Below are 11,256 nucleotides of genomic sequence, written 5' to 3'. Positions count from 1 at the left end.
ATTCCTAAGTCTGCATTTATAATGTCAGCAGATATATAAATGAAACATATATTGGCCTCATACAAGAATGTCACAGTGCTTTACTACTTAGATGACATCTGAAATTTGCTTGTAGGACGACATAACTAAATATTTTGTGTAACACAGACTTCAAATTCCAGTCCATTATTAATGTAGCCACATCTAGCTACACATAAATGATTATTGTATAATTTTTTAAACATTAACTCCACATATGTTGACCTTATGGCAAGCCATTTAGATTAAATTGACACCAGCGATGTAAGTCCTAATTCAGTATAGATATGTATAATTCAATTCTCACTAGTAAAAAATTTACTTTCACTTGTAAATAATACATTTTTAGTAGTAAGAATTGAATTAGAGGGCTATGGCAAGAATCAAGATATCAAGAATTAATTTTACACGTGATAATTTAATTAAAAACTATTTTTACTAATAAGTATTTAAATCTTACTGGTAAGATTTCAATTGTCACTTGTAAAAATGTAATTATTGATACTAAAATTTCAATTAACACTAAAAATTAATTTGTTAATATCATAAATTAAATTTTCACTAGTACAAACTAATGAACTAGTACACTAGTGCAAACTGAAAAAGAAGTGAAAGGTATAATGTTTGTGAAGCTCATGTTGATACTATACACTAACTTGCCCAGGGTGAGATTCAGCCTGCAGAAAGTCACTATCATGTGACCAAAGTCAGACTTCTTTTTGTTGGAGATCCCTTGAGCTCTCTCTTTAACCCACACACATTTTCCATTCCCATTGACATTGGAGGTGACATTGGAGAGGCCTGTTCTCAGATTCACTGTCCTTATTTTGGAAGTATGTCACTTGTAGTGGTTTCAATTACAGCCATTATACTGAAAGCTAAAGGGACAAGGCCTCAGGGGTGGCAGGCTAAAGAAGCTTATTCAGGTGAAGGATGCACAGCATATTCCATGAAATTTAAAATGTACCACATGAAAAAGAAACCCCTGGTTGCAAGGAGCCTAGTTTGCCATAGAAAAATATTCTGAATCTGGGATTTTGGCAACCAAATGCAGACGCCATCCCACAATTTATTAGAGATTAATCTACTATGGAACAATAGAGTAGTGCGAAATATCAGGTCCTGATATGCAAGCATGCATGCCCTTAGTTCCTAATGTGCTAATTTTATTGTTGCTATTTTTATGTTCTTCTAGCTCATTCAAAGGCACAAACCTGTGAAATCAGCTTTTCAGCTGAAGAATGAAGTCTGTTGCCATGGAAATGTCTTATGGAGGAACTCCAGCGAGGGCTGTCAACAGCCCAGCAAATCTGCTGTGTATAATAATATAATGTGGATTTCTTAAATACCAAATACACCTGCAGGTGGCCATTTTGAAGATGTAAAACACCAGAAAGAAGTATACAACAATGTGTGAAAATCACATGATCATGTGAAAGCCAAGTCTAATCCAGTTACAGCATTATTGTCCACACTAAAAATGTCTTAATACAACGGTACTCTTTTACATCTGTGGCACCTGCTGTCATCAAGTGCAGTTTATAATCAATTCATGTTACAGATGAGAGTGAATTAAGTGTTGTAGCAAGTGTTCCTTCCCAAGCTGGAATTGAACCCCAATCAGACATGTGGAGGGCAGCAGCACAATATGTAATTCCATCCGCAAAACCTACCTGAATTAGAGTAGATTACTGAGGTCATAAGCGATCAAGCAAATCTCTCTCAATGCACAAGCCCACAGCTCGTCCCCCACATGGGCCTCAATGCACAGCCCCATATGGCAACCCACTTTCCCCATTGTTCTCTTTTGCTTCTCTCAAAGAAATGAGCTGAATGGACGCTGCAGCCGTGCAGAGGCCAAGGATGGAAAAAAAGAAACAGCCTTTGCCATCAGTGAGTTGTCTTTCCACCAAGAGCATGATCACCTCCATTCACCTCAGTTAAGATATTTACTGACATGAAGTATGAGGAATACAGATTTCTCAAATTATTTCCATCCATCCATCCATCCATTATCTGTAACCGCTTATCCAATTTAGGGTCGTGGGGGGTCCAGAGCCTACCTGGAATCATCGGGCGCAAGGCGGGAATACACCCTGGAGGGGACGCCAGTCCTTCACAGGGCAACACACACACATTCACTCACACACTCACACCTACGGACACTTTCGAGTCGCCAATCCACCTACCACCGTGTGTTTTTGGACTGTGGGAGGAAACCGGAGCTCAAATTATTTCCTTTAAATTTTATTTGAACATTGCATAACTTTCACTGTATTACAATACGTTATGAGAAATATGCAGACAATATGGTCTTGATTAGTTTGAACTCTCAAAACACTGCACCCACGACAGCACTTTAAATTGTGACCTCAAGCTGTGTAGGACTCGCCTCTATTTTGGCCTTTTTTAAATAAGAGCGCCATCTTGTGGTAAACTTGGATAACACTCAAATGGCTGCACGGTGCATGTTAAAAGTTTAGACTAATTGAATAAATAATACGATTTGTATTTTTATTATTCCTTAAATGTTATACAATATGAAAACATAATGCCAAGACACGTTGGCATTTTTATTTTGAAAGCTGAGTGCTCTGAGTTAAGACCTGAATACATTATTTTTATTCATTCATTCTTTCTTTCATTCAGCCATGCATCCAAAGTTTAAGTAATTGATTACTTAATTAATTCTCTAATTTATTCATTCATTTGCCCATTCATTATCTGTAACCTCTTCATGGTCTGTGGGTCTGGAGCCCACCCATAATCACAGGGAGAAAGGCATGGACATACACTTGACAGATTGCCACTTCAGTAAAAGTGAGAAAGTACACTTTCACTACACGGCCAACTGTTATTCCAACATCTCTTCTGAAATCAAGGGTATTTAAAAGGACTTTGTCTCCCTTTGTTTCAGCAACAGCTTCTGCTCTGTTGTGAAATAAATAAAATTTATATATATATATATTTGTTAAGATTTGAATGCATTTGGCTACAAGAACAATACTGGGATTGGAAACTGTGGTTGGTTTAGCCCTGGACTGGTCCACAGACATTATTCCAACTTGTCTTACAGATACTGAATGGTGCTCCAACATTCCCATAGTTCTGGTGCTTCACTGCACACTGCTCCTGTCTGAGCCTGGTATTGAGCATGGTAACCTGAAGCTCATGTGTTAATGTTTCAGCAAGTCCCATTCGGTGCTGTTCAGTTCAAGATTATAAAGGCTCTGTGTGGACAGTAGAATCTCTGTGTCCACAATGGGTTCACCTTAAAGTGAACAAATTAAATAGTTATTCCCGCCTTGCGCCCGATGATTCCAGGTAGGCTCTGGACCCCCCGCGACCCTAAATTGGATAAGCGGTTACAGATAATGGATGGATATAGGGTGTCTATAAATGATTGGACATATAGTATATCTAACATTGAACATTTTCAAATAAACAAAAGTAAAACAGTGAAAGGTTTAACACAGGCTAGGCATTAGCTGATCACACCTTTTAAAGAATAACAAATCTACATTGTCTTAAATTTTCTGACAAGTCTATGTTTGGAGCTAATCAAATGGGGCACTTGCCCTTGCAAAAATAATTGTTTAATAGTTGTACCTTTGAGTTGTTCAAGTTTACATTAAAATGATTTTGGATTTAAAATTTTTAATTTGTCCTCTAAAGGCAAAAGAAAAAAATATTTTTAAAAAATGTTGAATTTCTCCACAAACTCAGACTAGGATTCATTTACTGTTTTGGTTAGGAGCATCATGCTATTCCAATGAGTCTTTGCATAACTCCTAACACTGCCCTGGCCTACCAGGAAACAGTGATATAAATTGTGGGTTACTCTGAATAATGGTGTCTGCCAAATTCCTTACATTTAAATGTAAATTTAAAAAATTGTCCTACACTTGCACTAGACAAAGTGTTGAGCTTCAGGGCACAGGTTAAACAAAAAATAGAACTTGAAACTACAGCAGTTACAGAAACACACTTGCAAAAGGATACGGTCTAGGATTCACTGTGTAAATATATTTAAGGGTGGGTGTTTATTCTTCTGACGCCCCTGTCTGCAGTCATTCATAGTAAAGGTAGTTCTCCGCTGGAGGGAATCTCACTCACCAGCAAAAATCCCTCAATGTCAAGCTCATGATTACTTCATGGTGAGGAACAGGTACAATTTTGTAAAACATACGCTGAGATTCAGGAGTGATATTATCAGATGTGAAAGCAATTCACAAGTGACCAGCACAAGATGATAGTAAATATGTTTTTGTATCCCAAATTCAGTGTTGCTGATTTTCCTTATTTTCCTTGATTAGGTGAGAGATCTAATTTTTTTAGTAAATATTAGTTATAATCTTTACAGAATACATATGCCATATACAATTCCAACATAGTAGATATGTTTATCTACATTCAGTTGCCATTCAAAACGTTACCTACCGTAAAGGTACATTTTTCATGTTTTCAATTACTAACAGTATCACCCACCTCTGACCCATCCATTCAAAGCAAGAGACCAATGCAGACTAGTTTTGTTTTTTTTTTTTTTGGTGGATAAATCTCAGCACAGCAGTGATGCCAAAATTTACTGAGTGTTGAGTTGGTAAAAATAAGTCACACATAGTTTTTGCTCTGTTTACTGTAATTCTTAAACAGCTTCCCGAGAATCTTTGGGTGAGAGGCATTCATCGTTTTATTTATACACAGGATAAGATGTCAAATATCCTATGTCAATCCATTAGAGCTTTACATAGGACCCAGCTCACACTCTTCCTACCAGCAAAAATATGAAATATGACATAAATTCACAAAGAACACAAATATTTGCCCAATCAATCAATCAATCAATTAATCAATCCATGTCTTTTTGTTACAACTGACACGAGGGGGGTTCTTGAAGGGATGTATAGATGCTGTGCTCTGATTGGCTGGTCAGTTGTGATACTCTAATTGGCTGCTCGATTGCAGTGCTCTGATTGGCTGTTTTGTTGCAGCGCTCTGTTTTTCGATGGAGTGCTGTACTCTGATTGGCTGATAGGATCAGTGTGACACTCTTCGAAGCCCAATGGTTTGCTGCCACACTCCGGTTCCCGTGAAGAGCTCCGGGTTCGACATCGAGTCGTTGCGCTTTCTTTCCGCTGAGAGCGCGGCACTAGCTTCACCGGGCCGTCGAGCACAACAGTCCGGACACAGGAGAAGCAGTAACCACACATATTTTATTGCAATAAAGGCCTGCTGTTAGCTGAAAAGGTGCTTTCCGCTATGCTAACTCTGTTATTTATCGCCTTTCTCGCCGCATTTGCGCGGGCCAGTGATGTGCTCGAGTTCACGGACGACGATTTTGAGAGCAGAATTGGGGACCACGAGTTAATCCTCGTTGAGTTTTTTGCTCCCTGGTGAGTGTGTGTGCCGATTCTCCATTATTGTGAATTGTAGGTCTGGGAAGTGTTATAGAGAGTAACCATGTAGATTCTTAAATCTGAGCTGAAGTCGGTCTCTTTTTCGCCGCCTTAAATTCCGTTCCACCTTAAATTGTGTTCAGCGGTAAAGCACTGCGCTGTTAAGGTGGAACGGAAGATTAGCGTAGAACTCCCAATTTCTGCTTGGTGAACTAAGACGCATCACGCCCACTGCTAGCTGAGGTAGCTTAAAGCAGAATGGGAGTTTTGGACTGACTGGAGAACAAAAGCTAGTCCGTGGTTTATGTCGGGCCTAGGTGATAACATTTAGTTTCAGTTTCAGTCCTGGTTTGAGAACTGTATCACAGGAATTTCTGAGACCAGGCTCAACCTGGTCTCATGGGGGGGAGGCTTAAAGCAAGTTAATACTAACTTCAAAAAACCTAGCAAAGTCATTGCCGACCCTTGGCGCTTTCCCACACTCAGGTGTAATAGCTGAGAGTGAGAGCCTTTTCTTATTGCGTGTTTACCATTAGCTTTAGTCTGCTCTGAGCGTCTGCATTAACACACATCTGTCGGAGATTTTCTGCAAAGAGCAGCTTCAGTTAAACACTTTTTGAAGTGAATGATAGCTAAGATATGCTCCTTATGTGGGGGTTAGCTTTTTCGAACCTGGAAAACGTTTGATTGAATACTCTCATAATAAATGATGGAGTTAAACAATTATTATTAGAATATTAGCGATAAGTAACCTGCAACTATTATCAGTTTGTTCTTTCATAACTTGATCTACTCTGACTGCTGTGCGCCAGTGTATTTCTAGGGTATTTATTACTAAGCCTGATGATTTCTGAATTTCAGAGAACCATCAATCAATACAATCAATACATGCAGCACCAACGAAAAAAAAAACTTAAAATGTGATAACAAAAGTTCAAAGGATCTCAGTAGTACAGTTGAGGTTTGAGGAGGAAACGTTAACGAAGCATGTTTAGAGGCGTGACATCTCTGTTGTAACGTCCTGATTGGTCAGTGAAGTTTCGTTGTCCGTCTCTGATTGGCTGATCCAAAGGAGTACGTAGCGCAGCACCAGGATGAATCAACTTGACCAACAGGAATTATCAAGAGTTGTGCTTCAGATATCTTTTTTCCTTTTTGCCTTCTTTCCTATGTTTTCAATGAAGCATGGGCAGGAATTAATAGCCCCGAATTAGCTCTGTTAACATGTAGATGAACAGCAGTGATCAATTTAATAAAAAAAAAACGTGGCTGCATGTTTTATTTAAGTATACCAGGGGCACAGCTTAGAAAACCTGTGTAATCAGTTGCTCATGATCTTCAGACAGTTGGTCCTGTGTGCTCCTGCATGTCTTGGAATGCAAACATGTAGCTACATCAGCCTTTTGTGGGAAGACATCAGATTCTACAAATTAAATATTCCTTTTGTCTTTAGGTGTGGTCACTGTAAAAAACTTGCCCCAGAATATGAAGCTGCTGCTACTCGCCTGAAGGGCATTGTCCCACTTGCAAAGGTAAAGATTTTCAGCTTCATGCTGTGTGCAGTACCAACATGCTTTATTATTATTATTGATATTTTTATATATTTGTCATGTAATTTTAGGTGGACTGCACTGCCAACTCTAATGTTTGCAGCAAGTATGGTGTAAGTGGCTACCCTACCCTGAAGATTTTTAGAGATGGAGAGGAGTCTGGAGCATATGATGGTCCGAGAAGTGCAGGTATGTCTGCTTCTGGAAAAAATTGCTGACTTACTGTATCAGGAGGTACCCCAGTGCCATTTTCTCAAATACTACAGTTCTCTGGTAGAAGTCAGCCTGAAAACTACACCAGTATTCATGGCTCTCTCATTCCTGGTGCTGAGCTCTTGCAAATTGTCTATTTGTGTCTTTAGATGGCATTGTCAGCCACCTTAAAAAGCAGGCAGGCCCAGCCTCTGTGGAACTCAAAACCGCAGAAGATTTAGAAAAATTCATTGGAGACCGTGATGCCAGTGTTGTGGGTAAGTCATATTCGCAGCCTTTTTGTCATCCCCTCTAAATTATATTACTTTCCTGGTATCACATGTTCCTTTCGCACATTTTTAGAATAGTTGGGTTAAGTTCTTGGTTCAAAGGGCTAAAAATGTCCTGTCTTCAGGATTCTTTGCTGATGGTGGAAGCACTTCCCAAAGTGAGTTCCTGAAGTCAGCCAGTGCCCTGAGAGAGTCCTACCGCTTTGCTCACACTAATGTGGAGGACCTTCTAAAGAAACACGACATTGACGGAGAGTATGTTTGTTTTGATTTTCTGGTTAATGTGTGTTTTATACTCATTACATGATTTTTAAATTCTAACTGTTGCTTTCTGCATTTAGATTGAAGTGCATTTTACATTTTTTTTTTTTACTTTTAATCCCAAATTGTTGAGCTGTTGTTTCTTAAGAATTTTTATTTATTTATTTTTAACCAAGTTTTGTGTTGTGGCTTTAGGGGAGTCATTCTCTTCCGACCACCTCGCCTTAACAACAAATTTGAAGAAAGCAGCGTTAAATTCAGTGATGAGAAATTCACCAGTGCCAAGATCAAGAGGTTCATTCAAGACAACATGTAAGGCTACAGCATTGATTGTGTTTGACTTAAGAGAAGAGGTAAATGTACACAGCTGCATCCATATTAGGTTGGACATAAGTTATCTCTCTTTCTGTGTGGCAGCTTTGGAATATGCCCTCATATGACAGATGACAATAAGGACCAGCTGAAAGGCAAAGATGTTCTTGTGGCCTACTATGATGTGGATTATGACAAGAACCCCAAGGGATCCAACTACTGGAGAAACAGGTAGTGCTTTTTATCATTAATTTCACAATTTTTAACAGAAACAAGATGGTCCCTTTATGTTTATCAAGGGGTGAGATATGCATGATCAATAAAATGTTACATGGGCTAAATTACTTTTGTGGGAAACTTCTAAATAAAATAATTGACACAAGCTGTATGTCTGCATGTTACATTCTTTAGCAAGTGAGCATAACCCAGGTTTCTGACTGTCATTTTTATACAGGGTCATGAAGGTGGCCAAGGGTTTCCTGGACCAGGGGAAGAAGCTTAGTTTTGCTGTTGCCAATAAGAACACCTTTAGTCATGATGTTTCTGAGCTGGGCATGGATGCCAGCAGTGGAGAGTTGCCTGTTGTTGGCATCAGAACAGCCAAGGGAGACAAATATGTCATGCAGGAAGAGTTCTCGTAAGTGTTTTAAAATGGTCTAAAAAGCTTTCCTTATTACATCATTTATCAATGGAAACACCTTTGTTTAGAACAACCGCTTTGCAGAGCAGACATGACCCTGAAAACTAATACATTAAATTAATTTGTTTTCTGCAGTCGTGATGGGAAGGCTCTGGAGAGGTTCCTGCAGGATTACTTTGATGGAAAACTGAAGCGTTATCTGAAATCTGAGCCTATTCCTGAGAGCAATGACGGTCCAGTCAAGGTGAGGTGCCCACCCCCTTCCACCTGCTTGATACTTTGACTTAATACAAGACTTTTTTTTCTTACCATGTTTGTTATTTAGGTTGTTGTAGCTGAGAACTTTGAGTCCATTGTCAATGATGACAGCAAGGATGTACTGATTGAGTTTTATGCTCCCTGGTGTGGACACTGCAAGAGTCTGGAGCCTAAATACAAAGAACTGGGTGAGAAGGTGAGTGTTCAAAACTTTTAAACCAATATTAATGTGGGCGGGCATTTGTTAAAGTAAAAATTGAGCTTTTTGTTGTGACACCTTCCTAAAAAAATTGGAGGGCTTTGAATCTTAAGGTATATCTCACGTTTATATTTTAACATTATGCCTATTTGTTTCCTTCTTTCAGCTTGCTGATGATCCAAATGTTGTAATTGCCAAGATGGATGCCACAGCTAATGACGTCCCATCCCCATATGAAGTTAGAGGGTATGTAGCAGTAAAATGACTTCTCACTCTTGACATTTTAAGATTGAAAAAAGAAATTGACCTTGCTTGCTCTTGTTTTAGGTTCCCCACCATCTATTTCTCTCCAGCCGGTCAGAAACAAAGTCCAAAGCGATATGAGGTCTGTCTTTTTACTTAGCTGTGTGCTTACTTATGCTTGGTACAAAACATTTTTAGTATTTAGTTATTGTAATTGTTGTGAGTATTTGCCTGAATGGGAAACAAGCAGAGCATTGCTCACCTGTGGTGATTTAAGCTAATTAGACTTCCTTTGTTTTTTTTTAGGGAGGTCGTGAAGTCAGTGACTTTATTTCCTACCTGAAGAGAGAGGCCACTCAGGGACTGGTGGTAAAGGAGGAAGAGGAGAAGAAGAAGCCAAAGAAGAAGAAGTCAGAATTATAAATCAGACAAGCAATTCAAAGGAGGGAATCATGTAGGGGAGCTAAATTATATTCCAATTTTAGTGAACAACAGAGTGCTCTGACACATTGTCGGCTCTCTTGGGCCAGCTGCTCTGGGGACACTGTGGCAGTTGAGGTGGCCAGACTGTGTGATGAAGATATGTGGATGAGGTACCGTGTGGTTAAATTGAGATTTGTTTTTTTTTCCCTTGCCACTGCACTTAGGTTTTGAGACCAATTCTAGTCAACCATATTTTCTTTCTCATGGAATGGGGGTTGGGGGGTGAATTTAGGGAATTGGTTTTTTTTTTTTTTTTTTTTTTTTTTGTACCATATCTCATTTTTGTACATTTGGAAAGATTGTGAAATAAAGGCCCACTAAACAATATTTGGTTTGTGTTCTGTTTTCTGAAAAAATTGTTACACATTAAAAGGTGTGATAATGTAATAACTTGATCACTTTTTACAAATTTATACATTTATTCTATTAGAATTTTACAACTGTTTTTCGTATGGCCCGTTTTATCTAAGACTTAAGTTCTTTAATGAAATTTTCCATATTCACCTCTCCAACAGAAGAGAATGTAATGTACAATGTAGGGAACACAACTGGACTCTTAAAAAAAAAAACACTTGTACATTTTTAAGGGACCATTTACACTGTACCTTTTTAGCAATTAGCAATGTGTTTCTACTTTTATTTTGCTTTTCTTTTCCACCTGAGAGTATGTGCAAAATAAAATGGTTTGTCTTTTTTCACATTTGTTTTTTTACCGGTATAACGTTGATCTCAAACCATTTCAACCTTGTTCTCCCAAGTGCCATATTGTGAATTTCTGCTGCAAGATTTGTTAATAAATGATCCAAGTATGTTAAAGTTGTCCAACTCTCTTACATATTTAACAACAGGCAAAAGTGGTTTGGTAGCATTTATGAACTGAGGTATTTAGATATTAGCTTTGTTCCAGTGTGAGGTTATCTGCTAATGGTGAGTTCTCAGCAAATGTCAAACCAATATTCAGTTTTTAAGCCAAATAAGGCCTAATATTTACGCCGCTATCATTGTAAGAAATGTTCTGTTATTTACAGACACGCTGAGTATGAGTGAAGCTGAGTTGAACTTTAAGCCAAGATCATTTCACACAAAGTCAACAGTCGTGAGGGTGACGGCCTCGGTTTAATTTATTATTAACATTTGTTAGAACCCGAAAATGTAGGCCGTTCGGCAGGTTATAAACAAGAAAAACAACATCGAACTGTACTGTAAGATTAGATTTGTCCTGTGTATGTGGTAGGATTTTCAGTTTGGTGAACTACCTCCTGCAGGCCCAGTCTACAGAAGTGAGCACTAGGTGGCAGTATAAACGTGTGTGAGAGAGAGAGAGATTCCCAATATATTTGGCCGCAATTTTGACCGCTCATCCATCATATCTTCTGAGAGCAATTTTATTAATCGTTTCTTCTTTTCTGCA

The 11,256-nt window shown here is 38.6% G+C and overlaps 1 protein-coding gene across 1 annotated transcript; it reads left to right on the top strand.

The window, feature by feature from the left end:
* The first annotated feature begins 5,099 nt into the window (after positions 1 to 5,099).
* pdia3 (protein disulfide isomerase family A, member 3) lies at positions 5,100 to 10,646 on the top strand. Its single transcript, XM_066648876.1, has 13 exons — positions 5,100 to 5,414; positions 6,871 to 6,949; positions 7,039 to 7,156; positions 7,330 to 7,437; positions 7,575 to 7,704; positions 7,906 to 8,022; positions 8,128 to 8,253; positions 8,477 to 8,659; positions 8,798 to 8,906; positions 8,988 to 9,116; positions 9,286 to 9,365; positions 9,447 to 9,504; positions 9,669 to 10,646. The coding sequence occupies exons 1-13, from the start codon at positions 5,281 to 5,283 to the stop codon at positions 9,783 to 9,785; spliced, it is 1,488 nt and encodes a 495-aa protein (XP_066504973.1). The 5' UTR covers positions 5,100 to 5,280; the 3' UTR covers positions 9,786 to 10,646.
* The last annotated feature ends 610 nt before the right edge of the window (positions 10,647 to 11,256 follow it).

This window comes from Hoplias malabaricus, chromosome 17, assembly GCF_029633855.1.
Source record: "Hoplias malabaricus isolate fHopMal1 chromosome 17, fHopMal1.hap1, whole genome shotgun sequence".
NCBI classification, from domain to species: Eukaryota; Metazoa; Chordata; class Actinopteri; order Characiformes; family Erythrinidae; genus Hoplias; species Hoplias malabaricus.
The sequence above is the reverse complement of the archived record's forward strand: the minus strand, read 5'-3'. Positions and strand labels throughout refer to the sequence as shown.

Coding starts and splice junctions, on each gene's coding strand:
- pdia3 (XM_066648876.1), top strand. CDS start 5,281: ATGCTAACTCTGTTATTTATCGCCTTTCTCGCCGCATTTGCGCGGGCC. Junction 8,907..8,987: donor GCAATGACGGTCCAGTCAAG/GTGAGGTGCCCA, acceptor TTTGTTATTTAG/GTTGTTGTAGCTGAGAACTT. Junction 9,117..9,285: donor ACAAAGAACTGGGTGAGAAG/GTGAGTGTTCAA, acceptor TCCTTCTTTCAG/CTTGCTGATGATCCAAATGT.